Source organism: Manis javanica, chromosome 3 (assembly GCF_040802235.1).
Source record: "Manis javanica isolate MJ-LG chromosome 3, MJ_LKY, whole genome shotgun sequence".
Classification (NCBI taxonomy): Eukaryota; Metazoa; Chordata; class Mammalia; order Pholidota; family Manidae; genus Manis; species Manis javanica.
This window is the reverse complement of record NC_133158.1, coordinates 209,473,513-209,498,695: the sequence shown is the minus strand read 5'-3', so window position 1 is coordinate 209,498,695 and position 25,183 is coordinate 209,473,513. Positions and strand designations below refer to the sequence as shown.

Below are 25,183 nucleotides of genomic sequence, written 5' to 3'. Positions count from 1 at the left end.
ATTAAGTGTTTTAATACTCTGAAAAAGATATTTCAGTAGTTTCCTTCATAATCCTGTGTATTTTATACAATTAAAACATTCTGAGAAGCCCACAGAATTTGCTGGCTGTTGAAGGAATCCATGGAAACAAAAAAGATTAAGAACCCTTGCAAAAATCCAATACATTTTAGTTTTTGATTTCTATCAATGTACCATATACATATAAAATTCAAAACAGGCAGAACAAATTTCACAGCTTTGAGGAAGAGGGCGGTAGTAACAGAAAGGCCAGAAAGGCTTCTGGACTGCCAGTAATGACTCACTTCTTGGCGTAGGGGATAGTTACACAGTGTATTTGTTTCGTAAAAATTCACAGAACTGTATGCTTATGATTCTAATGCATTTTTCTAATATGCATGATCTGTCCTGGAAAAACTGTTTAAATGCATGTTTAGATAATATAAAACTGAAACTGTATTTTAGATTTTTATCATTATCCTGGTATTGGAATGAAGATAGTTTTATAATTTTACGTCAGTTGAAGTCCCCAGAGGACTTTAAAAAGGCAACTGACAGAATCTCAGACCACCAGAAATTTTGATTCAGTGGTTTTGAGGTGCAACCTAGGAACCTGCATTTTAAATACATGACCCAGGTGATTCTAACATTTTTACTCTGAAAGCACAACCTTAGATCAAAGAATGAAAGGAAATGATGAAAGCTAAGGCCTCGTAGCTTAGGAAAGAAATCCTATTTTATAGATACTTTGAGATTTGAAAGAAACCATAGTGGTATTTTCTTGAACTTCTTGTGTATTCTTTCTGTAATTTTACTGACAGATGGGCATCTAGCTCTTGTGTATCTATTTCCACATACAAAATAAAGTAATCTTATCTTCTACATGAATCCCCAAGTACTGAGGGAGGCCTTTGTAGTCTCTTTTTCTCCTGGCTATCTAAGCCTGGATCCCTTCAACCATTCCTCATGGACAATTCTCAGTGTGCTAGTCTCATTGGCACACAGTAAGTACCATGGTAAGTGAATGCTGCCACATTACCTGGGACAGAAGGTTCTGTTCCTTCACTTAAATAAACATCAAACTTTATCAACCCCTTGTATAAATGACACTGATTTATAAAACCACATCTTGTTGATTTTGAGCCTTATTCTAGTCTTTCCAAATAATTTAGAATGACAATAAAATCATATTAACAGTACTATCCATCTTTTGTGATAAGCATGCTTTCTAAGGTTTCTTCTAAATCCTGTAGAGAGTTTGGGGAATACCATGTTAAGAACAAAAGGAGAAAGAAATACTAGGAAGTTACCAGCAGTCCTGGAAAACAGAAAACAAAGGCTGCTCAACAATCTAGAAAGAAATGAAAAGAGGAACAATCTCCCTTCTCCTTAACTGTCTCTTAAAATCTCACACCCCCACTTTAAGCTTATTGTGTACATCAGAGAGCCTCAGAGAAAACTCAAGAAGGTCCAAGTAATCCAAAGTCAATGGAAAACCAGCTACTTCAACAACTGAACCCCATATTTTAGCATCCATGGAAACAAAGATCCCCTAAAAACTGTACAGAAGATCACAATCAATTTTAACAGCTGCTTGGAGTCCCCCAAGAAAAAGTGTATTAATAGTTTCATCATCAACAAGAACATATCCTACCACCTACTTTGTTGTCAAAGCTATTACACATAAGCAGTCAAAGTAAGTTAGTAAGATCAGTCACCTATTTCAGAACACGCTATAACGAACACTAGATTAGATACCAAACTTTTGGACCCTTACTGACCACATGATAGGCACCGATGCCTCACAGAAATCACTTTATTCCTGTGCCTCAATTTCCCTACATGCGCTGCTTCTATCATAGAGATTCTGTGAGACCAAGAACTATTCAAACATATCAGCTATTAAAATACTATTAAGTGAAAGCAAAAAAAGTTACAGATCACCCAGCTGAAATATATTCAACTGAATGAAGACTACCCAGTTTCTGACTGGGGAACAGAAAGACAGGCAGTTAAGAGGTAATCAAAAGGATTACAGGAGGGGCCCTGCCATGACTTAAGGGTAAAAGCGATAAAGAAAGGTGGTTTAAAGGTGTCAAAGTGTGATGTGACATGGTTAACTGCTGCTACTGTACGACTCTTTCTTAATTAAGGACAATGCAAAGAGTGAGTGGAAATATTTTGGTCTCCAACCAAGCAGAGTTTTAGCAATGACCCCTGCCAATAGGGGAGAGGATAAAGCCACAATAGTGCAAATGGCACTGTATTCTGCAGAGCTAACTAGCATCATTATCAGAGACTAAGAAATGCTCACCAGAGAGGTATCAGATTATACATACATACTCTGGAATGTATGTGTAATCTCAGTGGTTGTTAAAGAAGCTGGACTGAAATTTACAGAGATTCAAGTTCTAATCCCAGAGCTCTGCTATCAAACTAAGTAATACAACCTTGTTATATAAATTTCTCCTAGGATTTATCTAAAACTTAGGAAAATACCACCTTTAAGTTCTTTCAATTTTCAAGCTGTAACAGTTTTACAGATGTATAGACGTGAATTCATAAAATCTCATACAAACATGTTAGGTACTGAAATAAAGGTGCCTCTAGGTGTAAGGTACATATATTTATAATCAGTGATGGACATAATAACTGTTCTGAAGACAATACTATGTTAGAAGCTCCAGCATAAGATGTGGCTTAAAATGTGGAAAATAAATTAGGTAAAATGCACCCAAATAATACTAACAAGATCAAGTTCTGAGGGAGGGGGAAAGTCAATTATTAAAACATCATTGTTATTTAACCTATCACTTAAAAAACACATTGATATTTACACTAAGCAATTCTCAAAAGACACACTAATCTGAGGTTCTAGATAACGAATCTGTCTTGAAATCTTAAATGCAGTAAAGAATGAAAGATACAAAAAAAAGGAAGCCCTTTTTCACTACCAGTAGCCCATCTCAAGTCAGCCATTTGCTAATTCCTTCTATAAGGGTATGTATTTTAAGTATTAGGCCTTTAGAATCTTCAATAGAATTTCTGAAAAGCCAGGAAATGATTACTCTTTAAATTCTGTGGCTTTATTTTCTGATACAAGTAAAATGTTTGAACATTTCAGTAACTCCATGTTAGGCCTTTAATTCCAATTATATTACTGACAGCCTTTAGGAAAATACTAAACTACAGCTCTGGCTACATTTATCAAACCCCTGTCAAAGCCAAGATCTCCTTCCATTAAACTGGAGTCAATTTTTCTCACATTTGGTTTTGACTTCAATAACAAACCATCACCTACAGAGGTGAAAATGCCCTCACTCTCATGCAAAGTGCTTCTAAATTAGCTTTCAATCAAAACTTACTGTTAGGCTGGAGGAAGGAAAAACAAGGACATGCAAACAGAACAGAGATGCCATAGGGGGAGAACAGACCAGACCCCAAGGTCCGTGCCTTATATGGAAAGGGGACAGCTCTTCCTGATTTCCATCCTTCTGATGTGCCAACTAAGACCCGGATGTCAGCCTCCTCCCTCTTGGAAGGAAAAAAAGTTTCTAGTTGTCTATTACGTCACCTTTAGCCAATCATACCTCTCCACGCCCCCTAGGGCACCCACGCCTCCCCCTCCTAATCCCTTATAAGCCCCCGCCCTCCCTGACCGGGTGTGACTTCCCGGCCTGTAGTACCCAGACCGCGGAACATCTCCCACGAGTGGCACTCAAATAAACTACCTGGCCCTTTGTGGCCTCTCTTCGCCTGCGTGTTTTGGCTGAAATTTATCTTACACTTACATATTTCAAAATAACATAAAGCCCTCATTAAAAAGGTGGATTCTCTCAGAAGCTCTATATAATAGGCTCATGTATTAGCCAAGATGGAATTGTTTAGTAATCAAAATTAATTATTAAATGATTTTCTCCGAACACCCTTCTTTAAAACAAAAGCAAAGTGTAGAAAGCCACTTTCAGTAAAAATACACATTGAAGAGCAGATAATGCTTATGGAAAAGCCAGCTCTAAATTCTGAATAACAAAATTAACATTCACATTTTGAATATCGCACATGATAGACATCAAGAACACTGACTGAAAGGGCAAACCTGTCACAAGTTCTGGGCTACAGTTGTTAGTGCTACCACTAAAGGAATCAAGGGATCTCTTCACATCTTGACCTTCTCATTTGTAAATAAAGGGAAACTGAAGATCTGTATTTTTAGCGCTTGAAAACAGTAACACAAAACTGATTTTACACCCTCCCCGACAAAAACATTCTTTGCCAAAAATAGCTTGATTCTTACTTTCATGTATTTTCTTTCGACCACAAAAATAGTAAATAAAAGGAGACACATATTTAGTGTTTGTGCATCTTCTAATCAGACACTATTAATCATTTCTTTTAAAATTAAATTACCTACCTCACTGGGGTGTTGTGAGGATTAATTCATTAGTGTTTGTAAAGCACTTTGAGATCCTCAGGTCAAAGGCGCTATAGAAGTGCAAAGTAGTAGTATTATTACTAGATTCTTTGCTTATTTAAGGCACTTCACAATACTTTAAAACCTAACTCTGTGTTATGATTTAGACATCTACTTGTAAAACCCTGCAATTTATTCACAATACTTTTAACTCTTTTTGGATATACTATAGATGGGCAGGATGTTTTAAAACAAATGATTTTATCTACAAATGGAGGGAGAGAATAAGGGAAAATCTAGTGTGACAAATTTTGTTTACCACAAAATTTTAGTGAGAAATCTTGTTTATCAGTTTTTTAAGTGTGCCTAAGTTGTACCCAAAGCAAAGCAAAGCCCACTTCATCACAGATACAAGAAATTCTTTTCTTCAAACAGAAAAGGGAACAATTTGGAAATCAACTCCGCTTTAAAAGGGTACTAAGCTTGTAAATTAATTACATGCATATACATGATACTGTCATTTAAAACTTTTTTTATTTAAATCACAGTACCAGGATTAGTATGAAGTCACGTCAAAATAATTGAGCAGCTTTTTTTTTCTTGAAACTAGCCTCCCACCCCAGTTATACAAAACAAACTAAGCACTGAGAAGAAGTCAAAGCAATTTTGCTTTATGGAGTTTTAAGAGAAAAAAATGAGGGTCAAGGCTCCAAAAACAGTTAAAATCTTGAATTATTCCACCACTTCCCACCTCTTTTCTAATGAAACCTTTTTACAATTAAAGTGTTTTAAAATCAGAACACACAGAGAGCTAACAGAACCAAAGCTACCTATACACAGAATAGTCTGCTTGATAAAAAGACACTTCTTAAAATAAAAATGCCAACCGCCTCTGATCAGATTCTCCAGCGCGACAAAGCCCCAGTCCCAAGAGCTAACTGGGACTTGGACAGTGACACTTTAAGCACTTACCTCCTGCTCCTGTTGGAAGATGACGACTCTACCACCTTTATCTCCTGTTGCTAGCAATTCTCCAGAATGATTAAATTCTACTGTAGAAATTATGTCTGCTGTATAATTGAAACAAAAACAAACCGAAGACTTTAGTTTTTCTTTTCCAACTCACTATGATTCAGCATGTTTTTCCTAATACATTCCAAATCTATATATCAATCTACCATCATAAATAAAGCAAATATCAAGTTTTTTCATGGATATTTTAGCTCACCAAAAAAAATTCTCTCAAGAATAAGCCAAACTGACACTATTTTAACCAACAAGAACACGACAAATAATAATTACTAGTGGTTTATTAATATTTCACCAAATTATCAAGAAATAATTGTTTAACATCCTAGTTCATCACTAAACATTAACAATTATTTTGTTAGTTTCCTTTCGTACATACTTTTAATAAGCCTCTTTATGCAAACCCAAAGATGGCCCATAAAATTAAGGCTGATATAACTAAAATCAGGGGTGGGGGGAGGAGGACTGTACATGTAAAAACAATTTCAGATAGAACTTTAAGTCCTAAGTCAAATTATGGTCTCTCAAACAAACAGAACACTTGTACCACGAATGCTTTGGGTTATGCACCTTTGATATGCACAGCTCTCTTTGTGGCTCCCAAATACTACAGGGGGCTAGCTACTAGAATCAGTCATGTTACCCTCAAAGTCAGTGCTAACTTCACAGTCAAGTTCAAATATAATTACAGGGATTTTCCTCTTAACTTTTTGACACCAGAGGCACTATTTTCCTAAGGAAAACTCTAAGTAACAGAGCAGGCATTAAGATAAAGCAATTATACCACAATAGTTCTTCATTATAAAACATTATGCAAAATTAGGGAAAGTGCATTTTAAATAAGTGATTATTTCTGTAAAAGAATTTTTTTGGATTATATTAACTCACTATAAGAATGTGATTTTATGTAATAAAGAACGCTATATCTTAAATTAAGGAATTCACTGACCAATTTATCTTATCCAGCACTGTATCTTATTTTTTTTTTAAGTGCTTTTTCCAAGTCCATCTTGATCTTGAAAAGCTTTCTTTGCTTCCTTCACTGTCTAGATCAAAGGCAACTTCCCTTTTTGGAACATTCTGAGAACTTACTCAAAATTATACACACTATGCCAAGACACTGCAACATACGTAGCTGCACACAAAATTACAGATAATTTCAGAGTGTTTGGACAGCACACCACCTCCAGGTTAAAAACCTGAGCCCCAAACAGCCCACCATGGTTGGCAGTATCATGAGGAAAGAACACGTTTAGTTTATACAGGTAACATAAAGGTGTAAAACTGAATCTACTAGACTACTATGTACAGCCAAACATCAGTAAGTACTTAAAACCATTCTGTAGTTGCTTCTGTTGTGAATATATTAAAATATTAAAAATATACACAGTCCCTGCACTTAAAACACATTAGAATACAGCTGGAGAGAAAATTAGGAGCTAATTATCAGACAGAATATTCAGAGTCACATCTTATTGGAAGTTTGGGATCTAAAATCAGGGAATAAAGGCAGAAATCATATACAGTAAAAATTATCTTTAAATTCAAATCCCTCAGACAGGGATCATTTGGGGAGATAATCTTTGTTTAAGTCCAACTCAACTGATCCTCCATACAGCACTGACAGTTTGTGGTTTCTTTGGCTTACCCGCCAAATGAACTAGTTAGTTTGCATATAAAGTCACGCTGGACCAAAAATAACCTATCTTTGAACTCTGGAATATGCTTTTGGCTTGGTGAATGCTCACACCTGACACCTGCAACAGATCAACTCTCCTGTTCTCCCAATGGGACAATAAAGCAGAGCTGGTTCAGTATTTAAGTTTTTCCCCAGGTCCAAACTGTTACATTCATCTAAATTAAAGAAATTACAACTCCACATTGGGCAGATAAGCTGTCAGACTGGAAACTAACTAAGGGACAGGTCGGTGCTCCTGGTGTGACTAATCTCTCTGCTGAGCAGCAGTGAAAAGCAGAGGGGATAGGTTTGCTGCAAGATGGGCTCAATTTCTAATGGGGAAGAAACCTGCATCAACCTTAAGTAAACTGGACAGGAAAAAATCTGGAGGTAACTCAGTCAATTATGAGATCATTATTTTAAAAAAGTACTGAAAAGATCTGGGATGGGGTGGAGGTGGGCATGGGGGGGATTCTACACCTATATTATTCTTAGAAGACAGAACAAGAATCAAGTGATAAAGCAGTAGGCTTTAGTACCCCAGAGAGTACTGACTCACATAGTGAGTTAAAATGCAGTCACTGAACATGTGACAGGGCGGGGAAGAAAGGGTAAGTATATATATATATACGTGCCTGTGTACACCTGACATGGGGAGAGGGAAGGAAAAGAGGACGACTAATAATGTAGTGCAAGATTTAAAAAGAATAGTTAAGACATCTGCTCTTTAAATGCTCACTTCTTATCCCAGGAATTGGTTATTTTACAACAAGAGTTCCAGAGTAAGGTGACGTTTTAAGTGTTTAGTACTGAACCAGCTTTGTAGCAAGTGCACAAAACTTTAAGAGGCATGCCTGAGACAGAATGAGGAATCCCAGGAACTGGCCTAAATATCAAAAGAAGCTAAATGTTAAGAAAGGACAAGAACCAAAGATTTACACCATGCAAGTTAACTTAGTTTAAATCCTTGAGGGAGAGAAATATTGGGTGAAAGGCAACAATTTTCTCCATTTATAGATATTCTTAAGACACTGGTGTTTGTTATTATATAGATCTTGCCAAAAGCCAATGAACACGAGCAAGTTTTAGAAATAGCCAACTAAGCCCCGGCTTAAACAGTACAGAGGAATTTTACGTGTGAAAGGGGTGGGCAGATTTGTGGTCTCTTTGCTGTCATTTTTATACTGCATATATTTAATACTGCCATATTTCAGGCACGTAAATTTTCCTGGTTTGTACTGTGGAATTTAAATAGGCACTGTCATGCTGTGCCTTCATTCCTTCCCACCACCAAAAAAGAGAAGGGGAAAAAAAACCCTGTCTGAACGCTCTGCACAAGTGTGAGGGCTGCCATATACATAACTACCTTTTCAATCTCCAAGTTTATTGATGATACTTTTCAAGTTTTTCTGAGTTGTGAAACATCAAGAACTCAGAGGGGACCTCACTGAGAATAATATGACACGTAAGGATGAACAGAAAGGAGAAGGAGAATAAAATCAAATTCTGCTTACAGACTAAAAAAAACATCCAGGAATCAATTGTGGACAACACCATAAAACTGAGATTCCAACGGCATGTACCACTGCACACTGGTGTGCCAAGAATGGGTTACAGGCTTGACTGGACAGTGCAGAACAGCCAATCTGTAACCGCCAGCTGTGAGCAACCTGTTAGATAAACTGAGATAGTGTGCCATGATATGCAAGCAAAGGTGAGGAAACGTGGATCTAAAAACAGTGCTCCCGTCTGTTTTACCCATACAAGGTCTGCCAAATATTGGTACCTATATTTCTGGAAAATAATAAGACTATTCACAGAAAACGTTCTTCTAATGTTCCAATTCCTGTACCATTAAAAAGAATTACCAGGTAGATGACCGCAGTCTTCAATAGCACTGTTTAACGGAACTTTCCATTATCGTGGAAGTGTGTCCTCTATCTGTACTGTTCAGTACAGTAATCGCTAGCCACATGTGGCTCCTGTATTTTAGTTTTAGGCATTTGTGGCTAAAGGCTACCATACCATATAGCCCAGACCTAAAACATTACTAAGTGGACATTTTTATTGCAAGGCCAACAAAGCTGGAACTAAGAGGATTTTGAACATTTAAACAAAGCATTCTGGGTAAAATAAGACAACCATCTTATACACATGCACACAGAATTGCCCCAAGGAACTGGCTGAAAATATAAATGTACTTCATAAAAATTTAGATTCCTGGATACTAGTTTTAAAACAAACTAGTAAACGGAATCTTGAAAACACTTTACTCTTGAGATTAAATTGTTTTTAAAAAGTAAAGACATTAACTTCACTGGTAGAGCTGTAATACTATTGAACGTGAGTCACGGCCCAGTAAAATGCATCAACTGGGCCATGTTCTCACAAACCAACAATGAAGAAAAACATCCTCTTTTAAAGAGAAAAATAAGATTCTTTCCTATGACCAACAAAAATATTATTTTGCAATGGAAAAAAAATGTGTTAATCTTTTAAAAGAACACTCTGATATAGGTAATAAAAAGGACTTCCTTTTTTTATACACTACTTATAAAAACCAAGGATTTATACAGTATGTCACATAAAATACAGTTGTTTCTTCCTACCCTTTCTTTCTAAACCATCGGCACCTAGATTTCATCCTAAAAAGGTCAAAAAAACTTCTCTCTTCTGAGGGTGGAATGGTCACTAGTGGTGATGGTGAAAATGACAAGGACAGCATTATGGGTCCACTTTCACTGTATCAGGCACACTGCTTCCTACCTTCTCTACCTCTTATGTGCTTATAATAAACAGAACAGGACAAATACAGACAGTCAAAGGTTGATAAGCATAACACTCACAGAATAAAATTCAGACAAGGGAAACTTAATAGACAGTATACATAAATGTCAGTAATTAACAACGATTACCATATATTAAGTGACCAAATTGTTATTAGCTCTGACATTCTCTAAATACTCAGTTCTTGCATTGTGAGGCACTTAATGGGGTTTTGGTTACCCACTGCTTTTGTAATTCCATTTGAAGACTATGGCCCAAATAATCTGAAAGGAACCAATTAAAATTAGTACATAATTAGAGCTGTATTATCTATACAAAGAAAAAGCTGAACATATTTCAGACACCCAATAATTAGGAAATATAAAAATATCCTCCAGTACACAGGTTGGAAAACGATGGCCCACAAGCTATTTTTGTAAATAATGTGTTACTGGAATCCAGCCAGGCCATTTGTTTATGTATTGTCTTTGGCCACTTTCACTTGACAACAGCAGAGTCGTGAATAGTTTTAACACACTGAAAATATTTACTATCTGGCCCTTCACAAAAAAATGCTGTCAACCCCTGCTCTAGTATATTAACATAATCAGATATTAACATGAAAATAACAAATACAGTTTACATGGATACAAAGACATGACTGACTAATGTCAAAGTTCACACAGTACAGAGGTACAACCATAATGTGCCAAGCACTGTGCTAAGTTGGCAATTACATATATATAGTCCAATTTAATCCTTACAGTACCACTAAGATACAACCATTTTTAATACAGAGAATAATAAAAGGGAGCACAGATATCGAGTTGCTTGCCTTTCACATCACTGTAAAGTGTTAGAGCCAGGATTCAAATTTAGCAGATGTGAGCAATCATATAGATCAGGTGGTAGCACAGAATTCTGTAAATCTGTGGAAGAAGACTAAAGGAATAATGTAGAAGCATTCAGTCAATGTATGTGAACTTTATACTGTTTACCAGTCACCATATTATAATTACTGCCTGATTCATACAGTAAAACCCTCAGGTATTTTTTCAGCACCTGCTACATTAAGGCACTGGGTGATCCACATTCTAAATTCAACTCCCCAAAGAGGCTTTTAAGACAGGTGAATGTAATCACAAGGGATGAACAGTTAGCCAAGAAAGGATTCAGTAAATGTTTAAGAGAATCAAAGAAGGAATATTGCTAATGCAAAATGAACTATCACAAAATGAATTATAAGACATAAAAACCAAGTAAATATGTAAAGATGCACTCTCCTTTTAAAAATAACAACAAAGGGGAGGGATCAACTGGGAGGAACTGCTTGTCTACTTTTAACAATCTGGACTGTAGGTTCCCAAGAGTTCTACTTGAAACAGTTAACAGAGCAGCCACTGGATGCTGACAACCCTGGTTGTTAATTTTTCTCAATATGATGAGTTTTTAAAGCTAAGAAACAAAGAAAGTTTTAAAGGTTGAAACTCACGTAAAATACCATAAACATGGCTGCAGCAAATAAACACCTCTAAAAGCTACAGACAGAGGACTCTTGGCAGCGATGCCCTGGAGAACAAGGGGCCGCTGCTTCCCAGGGACCCTGCCCTGAGGCCCAGAAGAAATAAGGTATTAGGAATTACATTTCAGTTTTAAATGAGTGAAAAAGATACACAGTATAGCACGTTATTGTTCATATTTGTAAAGTGCCTAATATCACTGAGAAAACAATAGTGCCTTAAAAGACAGTGAAAGGCAATGGAATATTATTCAGCCACAAGAAAACAAATCCTACCATTTGCAACAACATGGATGAAGCTAGAGGGTATTATGCTCAGTGAAATAAGCCAGGTGGAGAAAGACAAGTACCAAATGATTACACTCATCTGTGGAGTATAACAACAAAGCAAAAACCGAAGGAACAAAACAACAGCAGACTCACAGACTGCAAGAAGGGACTGACAGTTGTGAAAGGGAAAGGACTGGGGAGGGTGGGGAGGCAAAGGGAAAGATAAGGGGGTTAAGGGGCATTATGGTCAGCACACAAAATGTAGTGGGGAGCACGGGGAAGGCAGTATAACACAGAGAAGACAAGTAGTGACTCTATAGTATCTTACTATGCTGATGGACAGTGACTGTAATGGGGTATGTGGTGGGGACTTGATAACCACAATGTTGCTCATGTGATTGTATATTAATACCATAATAAAAAAAATAATTTAAAAAAACCGAGAGAAAAAAAAAACAGTGAAAGGTAGATTTTAACTTAAATTTGTTTGTGATTTGTTCTCTCATTAAGGAAGGTAAAGGTTGGTTTGAGGATGTAACTATTATGAGACAGTAGTAACCGTGGTTAACCCTGGTTTTAGATACTATATTGCTAATATTTAATTGAAAACTCCCTGAGTAACTTAAGCTAACAGAGTAACTTAAGCTAACAGATGTTATACAAAATTGAAAGCCTTCATAGACTGAACCCCCCAAAATTTTTCTTACGGCTGTTATAAAATAATGGAGATAAAATTAAAATTAATATAATTATATTTTCCTTTATACTTCAAAAAAGTATCCTATGATTGGTTAGCCAGAGACGGGTAAGATTCCTCAAGGGAGGAACAACCTAAGACAGGCACAGTCGCAGGGGGGCCATCAGGTGAGAAATTGGGGATCAACGGAGGTGAGGCTTAGAACCTCACCCCCCGTTTTGAGAGAAATCTTCTGCATCCGTGGATGTTTTGTTGCCCTTGTCTAGCTTGGATTAATACTTAGTCTATAGGCACACACCTGATCATCTACATTTGCCCTCTTACAGCACTAAACTATGTTTTCTACCTTTATCTTGCATCTACCTACTACTTCAGCATTTTATTAAAAATAATAACAACAATAATAATAAGGGAGAAATGTGGGATTTACATATAAATCAAGTATAAAAATCAAACGAATAATCATAATTGACCTGATTGTTTATAGTTCATGATGTGTGATCAAAACTGAAAGTTTCTGTGATGACTGCCCTTGCACTGTTCACCATGTAAAAACTTGTTCGTTATGCTTCAGAAGATTGGAGACTGTTGAGAATTAGGCTTGGGGTTGATTAATGATTGTGCATTGAGTCCCCTATACAGAATTTTATTGTTGTTAACAACCTTATGATCAATAAATATGAGAGATGCCCTCTCAAAAAAAAAAAAAAGTATCCTAATACTGTTTGTACCTTGAAGGAATTTCCACCAGGCTTTTTTCTTGAGCTAAGAAGGAAATACATTGTTTTAGAATCTTTTACTCACTCTTTAAATCAGAAAATCATTTTAAGTTTTGAGACAGCAGATGTGGCCAGTGTAAATTCAGAAAAATCTAAGGATTTTTGGTTGATCAGATTATTATAGATTTTTAGTGATGATTGCCCTGGTTAGAGATTGTACTTTCTCTTTTTCTTTCTCCTTCTCTACTAACCTTTCTTCTTAGTTTTAACCCTGTAGTATATAAGCATGCATCAGTTTTTTCCTTTAGTTTTCTTATGAAGTCCTAGGTTTTTTGGTTTTAGAGGGTATTTCTCCCCTGCCTTTGACACAATGGATTAGTTCAGAGGCTAAACTAGTTCAAAATGAGCTTTTGCTTTTTTTCTAGGTCATTAAGGTATTTTATTTTATTTATTTAGCCTACAGAGGCTAAAGTCTAGCACTTGGTTTCAATATTTTTTAGTAGGAAATGAAAAGTTGCTTTGGTCCATTTCATAAGCCCAAATTCCCAGCATTTAGACAATTATATTAAAGGTTCTTAAAAAGTGAATATTTACTGTTTCTTTGTACTTGCTGGCACAGCTAAAGTTTGTTTTACTTGCACAGTTCTACATACACCTAATGTTTTAAAAGTGTCTTAACTGCTTAAAAATCTTTGGCTTCACAGTTTTTTGGGAAAAGATAGGCTTACCTCATATTTTTGTGTTTTCATTAGCAATATTCCAGAACACTCACAAAAAAATTTTATTATGGTGCCATGGCTATTAGTTTTTAGTGAGTGCTGTAAGACAAAAGATTCATTTGAAAATATACAGAATTTCCATTCCTTCCAAAGTGACAAAAACAGCTATAATGGTGTAATTGTCACTTATCTAGATATGAATACATTGCTGCACATTAATGTCAACAAATACACAGCATTTCTGTGAAAATGTAGCTGATGAAGCCTCTCATCTGTAATTCTGAATACTGCTTTAACAACAAAATTATAACATGAAATTAGATTTTGCAAGAAGAGCTCTTATAGCAGAAATCATGGCCTTTTCTGCCTTTCTTTTAGCACTTTAGTATCTTGAGCCAGTAATAATTCTGGGGTTTTAAAAAATCCAGATGGTATACAGAAACCTTTTCAGATTTTTCATCTGATTTGTTCATGCAGATGTAGCTCTATCAAAACACATTATTTTACCTTACAGATATGGTTGCACAAGCAGACACTGCCAGATTTAGAAATTTGTATTTCAGTTCATGAAAAACTGTAAAACCAATCTTTATCATGTTTATTGGAAAAATAAAAACCTCAAGGTATACCTACCTTACACAACACAGGACAGCATAAATCTTAAGATAATCACTGAAGACTCCACTCCAAAACTACTAGAACTAATATCGGAAATTCAGCAAAGTTGCAGAATACAAAATTAACACACAGAAATCTGTGGCTTTCCTATACACTAACAATGAACTAACAGAAAGAGAAATCAGGAAAACAATTCCATTCACAGTAACATCAAAAAGAATAAAATACCTAGGAATAAATCTAACCAAGGAAGTTAAAGACCTATACCCTGAAAACTTAAGACACTCTTAAGAGAAATTAAAGAGGACACTAACAAATGGAAACTCATCCCATGCTCCTGGCTAGGAAGAATTAATATTGTCAAAATGGCCATCCTGCCCAAAACAATATACAGATTTGATGCAATCCTTATCAAATTACCAACAGCATTCGTCAATGAACTGGAACAAATAGTTCAAAAATTCATTTGGAAACACCAAAGACCCTGAATAGCTAAAGCAATCCTGAGAAGGAAGAATAAAGTGGGGGGGGGATCTCACCCCCCAACTTCAAGCTCTACTAAAAGCCACAGTAATCAAGACAATTAGATACTGGCACAAGAATAGAGCCCCAGACCAATGGAACAGAATAGAGACTCCAAACATTAACCCAAACATATATGGTCAATTAATATTTGATAAAGGAGCCATGGACATACAATGGGGAAATGACAGTCTCTTCAACAGATGGTGCTGGCAAAACTGGACAGGCTACATGTAAGAGAATGAAACTGGATCACTGTCTAACCCCATACACAAACGTAAATTCGAAATGGATCAAAGACTTGAACGTAAGTCATGAAACCATGAAACTCTTACAAAAAACCTAGGCAAAAATCTCTTGGACATAAACATAAGTGACCTCTTCTTGAACATATCTCCCAGGGCAAGGGAAACAAAAGCAAAAATGAACAAGTGGGACTATATCAAGCTGAAAAGCTTCTGTACAGCAAAGAACATCATCAATAGAACAAAAAGGTATCTTACAGTATATGGGAGAATATATTCATAAATGACAGATCCGATAAAGGGTTGACATCCAAATTATATAAGAGATCACACACCTCAACAAACAAAAAGCAAATAATCCAATTAAAAAATGGGCAGAGGAGCTGAATAGACAGTTCTCTAAAGAAGAAATTCAGATGGCCAACAGACACATGAAAAGATGCTCCACATCGCTTGTCATCAGAGAAATGCAAATTAAAACCACAATGAGATATCACTCACACTAGTAAGGATGGCTACCATCCAAAAGACAAACAACAACAAATGTCAGCAAGGTTGTGGAGAAAGGGGAACCTTCCTACACTGCTGGTGGGAATGTAAATTAGTTCAACCATTGTGGAAAGCAGTATGGAGGTTCCTCAAAATGCTCAAAATAGAAATACCATTTGACCCAGGAATTCCACTTCTAGGAATTTACCCTAAGAATGAGCAGCCCAGTTTGAAAAAGACAGATGCACCCCTATGTTTATTGCAGCACTATTTACAATAGCCAAGATATGGAAGCAACCTAAATGTCCATCAGTAGATGAATGGATAAAGAAGATATGGTACATATACACAGTGGAATATTATTCAGCCAGAAGAAGACAACAAATCCTACCATTCGCAACAACATGGATGGAGCTAGAGGGTATTATGCTCAGTGAAATAAGCCAGGTGGAGAAAGACAAGTACCAAATGATTTCACTCATATGTGGAGTACAAGAACAAAGAAAAACTGAAGGAACAAAACAGCAGCAGAATCACAGAACCCAAGAATGGACTAACAGTTACCAAAGGGAAAGGGACTAGGGATGATGGGTGGGAAGGGAGGAATAAGGGTGGGGAAAAAGAAAGGGGGCATTACAATTAGCATGAATAGTGTTGTGGAGGGGTACGGGGAAGGCTGTACAACACAGAGAAGACAAGTAGTGATTCTACAGCATCTTGCTACACTGATGGACAGTGACTGTAGTTAGGGGTGTGGGGGGGAGCCTGGTAAACATAGTGTTCTTCATGTAATTGTAGATTAATGATAGCAAAAAAAAAAGAATCTTAAGATAATCATGAGGTTCCCCAAAATTCTATGAGTAGCCATTGTTTCTTAAAATTTTTCATTCTGAATATTAACTCAGAAAGGACTGTTCTGGGGAAAAGAACGAGTGTTTGCAAAGACTTGCTACAAAAGCAGTTGCCAGTGTGGTGTGCTAGATATGAAATGAAACTTTCAGACCTGAAGAAGTGACCTCATCAAGTTGGCTATACAATCTTATCTTTTTACAAATAATATCTGATTGCCCACAAAACTCTACCAGGTCATCAGTCTCCTCTCCTTTTTGTTGCATTTCAGTAAAACCAAAGATCAACAAAGTATACTACAACAAACTGCACATACAAGTTATCCAAAAAAATATCCAGTAAAAATGTTCAGTAACTTAGCACTTTTAACAGGCTAAAGAGAAGAAGAAAAATCAAAATTTTAAATCTGTAATCGGTCTTCTGCTTCTGGCCATGAGGGAGTAAGACAAACTGATTCATCCTCTTGCTGTGAACGAGTAAAAAATTGGAACAAAATACATTGTTTTCAGACAATGGACACTGACTGAATGCAAGACTGTGAACCCTTACAAAAGAGAAGAAAGTGAGCCATTTATCTGCCCCAGCTTACCGCCTGGACGGCACCAGTCAGAAAGAATCCATACACATACCAACAATCTCACTGAGTTTTTGAGACAGAGAAAGCTGAAGCAGCTAGAATTTGTGGGCAGAAAGAGAGAAAGCTCAAGGCATCTATAGAAGTACCACTTAGAATCTTTAGTTGGCTACTGTTTGAGCGTTTGTGCTGTGACACTCCACAAGGCCTAAAACCACCACCAAAAAAGCTTACAAGGGCTCCCAATAGTTAGGGCTCTCACCAGCTGGAGTAGAGAAACCTCCTAATTAATGAAGCACCAAAGAGAGTCCTGAGAAACGTACCACCTTAGTAGTGGGTGAATCAGTACTAAAGACCCAATTTGTCCTAACAAAGCTTAAAAGTAAACTTTAAATGATCAAACTGATCTCAAGTAACTCAAGTAAATGAGCTAAACAAAATCCAACACTCAACAATCAATGTAAATTCGCAATGTCTGACATCCAACCCAAAATCATTAGGAACATGAAGCAGGAAAATATGACCTATAACCAAAACAATACAATCAACAAGCAGAATCAGAAATGACAAAAATAGTGATGTAAGGTCCTAGCAGACAAGAATCTGAAAACAGCTGTTGTAAATGACCTCCATATACTCAAGAACATATACGAAACCTGAACATGGTAAGAAATGGAAGAGACAAAGACAATCTAAAAATGAAAAATACAGTATGTGAAAGTAAATATATATGGATGGGGTTAACAGTTTAGATCCTGCAGTAGGAAAGATTAAGAATTTGAAGGCCTCCCAACAAAATTTTTTAAAAAAGGAGGGAAAAAAGGAAAAAAGGCCTGACTTGTAGAACAATATCAAGTGTTCTACCATATGCATCACTGTAATCCCAGGGGAAAAGGTGGGTAACATGAGTAAATTAACCAGTACTTAAATGCTCAAGCATGATGACCCTATGTATATTGTCTGTATTATACCACTGAGTTAAAAATAAGAAGTTACAAAGCATGGTTGATCCTATTTGTGCAATGTAAGTAAAACAATCACAGCATTATGGAATTAGGTGCCAGAGTTTAGACAGGGATACGAGGTAACAAATACATGACAGCCATTAGCCTAACAGTAACATGCAAACTGACAAGAGATGAATCTCCACAAACAAGGTAAAGAAAGTAAAGAGAGACCACTAGAGACCACCCAAAAGACTAAAAAAACAAAGCAAAACAACCCAATAGGAACACTCACATATAGCTGGTGGGAATGCACCATGGCATATCCACTTTGGGGAAGTTTCTTACAAACTTAAAACAAATACCATGTGACCCAAGAATCTTATTATTAGATATCTACCCAAGTGAAATGAAAATTTACACTCACACAGAAATCTGGACGCAAATGTTCATGGCATCACTGCAGCTTTATTTGTAATTGCCAAAAACCAGACCCAACCTCAAATGATCATTAATTGGGGAATGAACAAAATGTGGTATATCCATACAATGAAATACCATTGAGCAATAAAAAGAGACAAACTACTGATACAAGCAATAACTCTGACAAAATTCAAACCGTATTGTTAAGCAAGCTAAGCAAGCCAGATTTAAAGAGTACATACTGTATGATTCCACTTATCTGACATTCTGGAAACTAGAGTGACAGAAAACAGATCAGTGTTTGCTGGGGGACAGGAGTGGGGTAGAGGCTGACTAACAAAAAGACATGGAACTTTCGGAATCATGGAGCTGCTTTTTATCTTGACTGTTGTGGCGACTATATGACTATTTTTTTACCAAAGTTTGAACACTGTATGCTAAAAAGGGTGTTACCTCACTGTACATAAATTGTACCATAAGAAAACAACATGATCCGGATACTGAAATCTGATCCTAGACATTCCCAAATCCCAATCTGCATGTTTTACTTACTGGTTAAAAAATACTTTCTCACTCTAAAACCTTCAAGTGTCTTTTAAAGATTACTGCAGGATTTCTGAAGTTTGGCCTGGTGTTTAATTTCCTCCACAACAGGAACACATCCCTTAAGTACACCATCTTACTTTATAGTGCCATAGCACTCACCCAATTCTCAAGTAAGGCTAGTGTTTTACACCTCCCACATATATACTTATACCCATCCCCATACCGCCTCCTTTAGCAAGGGTGTATTGTTTGCCTTGCCTAAAATATCTCTTTTCTTCTCCCCATTCCTTGAGCCCTTCTGTAGGTGGCCCATCAGAAAAAAATAAATCCACATTAGAGCTTTAGAGAGGTAGAAATACACAAGAAGGATAATATTTATAGATGTAGTAAAAGAAAAATGTGATTTTTTACACAAAAATTTAAAACAATATGACTAGGAAAAATACTGTATTTCTATGAACAATTCATACAACACAGGAAGACAGTTCACAAAAGAGGTAAAACATAAGGAAATACCCAGTAGAATCAAATTAAGTAGACTTAAATTAGACACCATTTTCTGTCTCTTCAATGAGAGGAAAAATATAAACTGTTCAAAAGACTGGTATTTGCCTACACTGCAGATAGAAGTATATATTATTACTTAGGAAAACTATTTCACAATTTATATCAAAAGCTACAAAACATTCATTCTCTTGGAACCTAATGTCAGTTCCAGAAGTCACCCTACTGAAATAATCAGAAAAAAAAAATTAAAATGTATAAAGAGGCTAATGTCTTTAAACTATTTAAAGTATTAGAGAATACAGAGAAACATCAAATTTCTTATTCTGCCAATATTCTTTTACATTTGCTAATTTTTCTTGAAATCCTTCCCACCCCCTTTCCCTACAAGCCTTGGCTCTTCATTAACCATCAGGCAAGAGCAGCAGGACATGTCAGGGTGCAGTCTCGGCTCTGCTATTAGTAATTTGGCCATGAGTAAATCAATCTTGATGAACTTCAAACTTCCCATCTGCAAAGAAACATGGGAGGATAACCTCTCTCTTCAGAGGATTTATCTTTCACATATACAGCATGTATTCAGATACTTAAGTTCAACACATCTGAAGAGGAAGAGAGCAGAATAATGGCCGGAGAAAAAGAACATACTTTTATTTAACTTTTAATACGGAAAATTAAAGACCCAAAATGACAATACATTGGCAAGGGCTGCTAACTCTGCCCATGACCGTGATCTCTGCTAGAGAGCTCATTCTTACAAAAAAAGGACCCCAGATTTCTTTCTTTTTAACCTGGAATTCATCAACAAAACTGATTTAACCGAAGTTACTTTCAGTAAGTTATAAGCCAATTTATGGTGAAAACAGAATGGAACCGAGACAATAATCATGGTACCTTCTGCTCTGCTCTGCTCTGCTCACCTCACCCCACAGCTACCTTCAGTGGTAAGCCACGACACGAGAGTCCATGTCATCTCTCATTACTCATGATCCATGTATGAAATGGGCTTTTCCTTGCTTTTATACATAAAAGAAACTTCTTAACTCGAAGTGATAATGCATATGATGTAACAGCAAAATCGCCCCTTTTTCAAACATCACTGAACAAAAGCTACATAAGCAGAAGAGACCTGAACTGAATCTTTGTTTTCCACATATTTATTTTAGCATGTTAGGTGTGCAGAGAAGTAGCAAAGATATAGAGTTCCTATGTGCCCTCACCCAGTTTCTCCCATTGCTTAAACCTTCTATTACTATGGCTTATTTGTCACAACAAATAAGAAACCAATACTTGAATATTAACTGAACTCCAAACTTTATTCAGATTTCACTAGTTTTTCTCTAGTTTCCTTCTTCACTTCCAGAATACATCAGGGATATCGCATTACACTGGGCCTTTTTATGGTCTGTGATTGTTCCTTAGACTTTTCTTATTTTTGATGACCCCAGTTTTGAAGACTACTAGTAGTTAGGTACTTTATAGTACATCCCTCAACATGGGATTGTCAGGTATTTTTCTCATGACCACACAGCCACTATGGATTCTTGGCAGATCACAATGGTGAAATGTCATTCTTATCATGTCACAGTAAGGCTATAGCCTATCCATATTGATGATAACCTAGATTACGTAGCCAAGATACTGTCTGCCAAGTTTCTCCACTCTCACATCACCTGATCCCACTTCCCTTACTCTGGAAGGAAGTCACCAAGCGCAGCCCACATCCAAGGGGTGGGTGTGTATGGCTCTATGCCTCTGAGGTGCAGGAGAATTGTACAAAATTCTTATGTAGGGGAAATTTGTCTTTTCTCCCCTGTGTATTCATTTAGTCAATCATTTATCAGTATAAATGCATAGATATTTATTTTATACATTGGATTATAATGTAATACTATATAATTTATTACGCTGCACAAATTGTTCCAGATTTGGCAGTTGAGAGATCTTTCAGCTAGCCTTCTGGGTCCTTCTGACATGCTCATGTGTCCTGCTTTTTGAGCACTTCTAGAACTTTAAAGAAATGTGTAGCTTTCATATATTCCTAATATTACCACAAATTAAACATGACTTCTAACTTTTTCATTCTACAGTAACATGTTCAGTTTTAAGAACTGAACTTTCTCAGTGAGTTCTGAAGAGTATAAACGTATTAAGAACAGAAACAGAACAAGAATCAAGGTCAGCACCAAAACTAACTCTCCTCCGTGCAGTATCCGACCATGACTAAGATTACTGTCCTGATGCAGTCGTCTCATTTGGTCAGCTGAGGTTCTAAGCGTTAAAGAAGCATGCGTTATCCTGATGGTCAGTGACTGTAATGGGGTATGTGGTGGGGACTTGATAATGGGGCAAATCTAGTAACCACAATGTTGTTGCTTATGTAATTGCATATTAATGACACCAAAAAAAAAGAAGTATGTGTTAGATTTCTTAGAAGTTTTAACATATGCCTGCAACTTGGATTCCATAATATTGATCGGCTACTCACTGCTCTTTTCCTTTCAGATGCTGGGGAGGTGGGGGTGAGCACACAGCAGGTGTACTGTTCACCTGTATCTCTGCTGAAGTCAAAGGCCTGCTGGGAAAACATTCTGGCACATAACAACACAAAAATTAATTCTCATTTTGAAATGGTTAGTTTCAACACTTAGAGCTCCAATTAAGAAGCATGTCATTTTGGGCACAATCCATTTTCATGATCTTTTCTCCTTTATTAATTCAACATACCCTATATAGCAAACACTGAACTTTAGGACTGGTCCCACATACCTTGAGTAAGAATATATTTTACTGAATAAATGTATCTGTAAAAAAAAAAAAAAATGCTAGTTTCCAGCTTAAGGGGTAAGGCCAGCTTTAATTACAATTACTCCCCCACTGACTATGATGCTCTTTTATCACTGTTGACCTCTAGAGGGAGCTCAAAGTTCTTCTTACTTTTCCCCAAAGGTCAGTACACTCCTTGGACAATTGAGGTATTGTGCAGGGTTTAGGAACATTTTATTACGGCTTGAAGAGCAAGTTAAATGTCTAACATCTCTTTAGGAATTTCTTGCTCTTCATGTGTGAATAAGGCTTGACCAGCCTGCTCACTTGTTCCTAGAAAAAAAGCAGGCACCAACCTTTCTTGTCTCTCCCTTCCAGGCTCCTGGAACTTTCTAATATTCTCTTTCCCACTTGGCATTGACTAGGGCAATATGCAGCCTAATAGGCTGAAGGAAGAAGGTGGTTCCAAGAACTGGGGGCAAATGCTCCCTCTTGCTGACTTGTAACTTTGAGTATCTCTACCTGCTTCATGTTGGGGTGCACACAGAATGTCGTTGTACGGCACACTAGAATAAAGGGAAGATGAGGCTGCACTTGTCTTTCCAGGAACTCTAGTCAGCTAAGCCCCCCTCAGACACCCACCCAAAGGACTGAGGGATCATTACCTTAGCACGCTTGTAATACATTCTAAGGGCCACACCTATAGGGAACTTGTGCAAGAAATGACCAGAAGTCAGACTGGTCATTTCACCATTGTCAAATCCCTACTTAACCTATATATGACCCTGAAAAAGTAACTCAGCCTCTTACAGACTCAGTTTCCTCAACTGTAAATACCTACCTCATAGAACTGACTTGAGGGCTCAATAAGCAATAAATGACAAGAAATAAGGCACGTGGTATGCACACTGGTAAGCAGAAAATGGGGACTGGGCTTTGAGCTTTGCCTCACAAACAGTAAGAGGCATTTAACTTTGTTTCTAGGCTATTCAGGCCAATCTAGCCTAGGAAAAGTAGTTTCCAAATGGTCCAGAGTACTCTCTGGAGTCTGAGGCTAAAAGCCAAACTAGTAACAAAGTTATAGCTGCCTTGCTTTGGCTTCTTTGCAGATACAAATGTTCTTCACTTAACAATGGTGAAAACATCGCAAGTCAAAACTTCATTTAATACACATAACCTATGACACATCAGAGCTCAGCCCACCCTACCTTAAACCTTACATTAGTTATACATAATGTGCTCAGAACATTTATACTGGCCTATAGTTGGGTAAAATCATCTAACACAAAGCCTATCTTATAAAAAAGTGTTGAATATTTTATGTAATTGACTGAATACTGTACTGAAAGTGAAAAACAGAATGCTGACTGGATGCAGAATGGTGATGAGTAGATTGGCTGTTAACCCTCATGGCTGCCTGGGAGCCACACTCACTGCCACCCACCCCCCAGCATCGTGAGAGGACTGTACTGCACATCACTAGTTGGGGGAAAAGCAAAATTCAAAATTCGCAGAATGGTTTCTACTGAATGTGTACTCCTTTCACCACTGTAAAGTCAAAAAATACTAAGTCAAACCATTGTTAAGTCAGGAACTGTTTGTACACTCAAGAGGCCTCAGGATGAAGCGAGTGGTCAAGAGCAAGATTCTGAACTATACCTCTCGGCCAAAGAATCCCTCTGATTATACCATGATTCCCAACAACAAAGTGCTAACGGCCTTTATAATAACCTTTTCTCAACCTATGACTCAGTGAACAGGAACATGTTATGTGATAAGCTCAACAAAGACTACTGGCTATCGATGCTCATACAGAACCTACATTGTAATGTTGCCATGAGAATCAGAGTCCATAGGGTAATTTCCAGAGATGTGTTCTGGAACCAGTCTCCCTTCTTTTTAACTTGTTCCTGGATAATCTGCTATCATGTTTGGATAAAATGGAATGGAACCATACCCTCCTGCAACAAAGAACAGAAAAAGAGTTGCTAATATAGTCTACAGATGTGATCTTAACAAACAAGCCTTGGTATATTAATGTTGTATGTAATGTTAGAGAGGAGAGATCTAAACTGACCATTCTAAACATAAAGTTACCATCTTTATTAGATGTTTACCAACTTTTGACTGGCTCATAATTAATTCCACAAAGCAAATCACTTCATTAAGGTGCCTATCAACATATAATGCAAATTTCTCATAGAGATGATACAAATAAATCCACATCAATCCATGCATCAAGATACTTTTATAACCAGATGGGTAACTGGTTAATAACATGTCAAAAATCTTTACAAACTATGATTATTATGGCCATGCTTAAAGACCCAGAGAGCACTCCACAGTCTATTTTTCCTGGTAGAGGCACACCCACTTCTAATCTGCTTTCTGAGGATTCCCCCAGCTCACCTATGAAGTGGGTACACAGGAGCAGAATGTTTAGAGAAAATAACTAGAGAACTTTAAGGTATGCTGAAGAAAACGTTACAGACTTTGTCTCAGTGGCAAAAGGGAGCCCACTGGGCAGTTTTAAATACAAGTAATCCAATTACATGTGTGCTTAAGACTACTCAGGCTGAAGTGAAGAGAACTGAGAATTGGGAGAAGCTAAGTAGAGGAAGTCTGGAGGCCAATTTGGAGTCACTCCACAACTTCTGGTAAACAATGAGAGTGACCTTAGTCAGAATAGTACAGTAACAATATTATCACGAGTAGCTAACATTTAATGCACTTACAGTATGACAGGCATTTAATCCTCTCAACAAATCTATAAAGTTGGTTGTATTAAAATATATCCATTAAAGGTGAAGAAACTAAAGCACAGAGGCAAAAGAGGGGACAGATGTGTAAACATTTTAAAATATATTGATGAAGTCTATAAAGCAAGACCTGATA

General features: G+C 36.9%; 1 protein-coding gene across 14 annotated transcripts in view; it reads right to left on the bottom strand.

Annotated features, from left to right (window-relative positions):
* Positions 1–25,183, bottom strand: part of PPP2R2A (protein phosphatase 2 regulatory subunit Balpha) — an 86,096-nt gene that overhangs the window by 26,378 nt on the left and 34,535 nt on the right. For 8 of the 14 annotated variants that reach the window (XM_017654404.3, XM_017654406.3, XM_073232712.1 and 5 more), the window contains one exon: positions 5,384–5,481. The exons of 2 other annotated variants lie outside the window; for them this stretch is intronic. In XM_017654404.3, the coding sequence (XP_017509893.1) occupies positions 5,384–5,481 (98 nt within the window). Of the gene's footprint in view, positions 1–4,411; positions 4,432–5,383; positions 5,482–22,010; positions 24,027–24,110; positions 24,250–25,183 lie in introns of those variants that run through there. 4 more of the 14 variants (XM_073232709.1, XM_017654407.3, XM_073232710.1 and 1 more) reach the window with 4 other exon arrangements.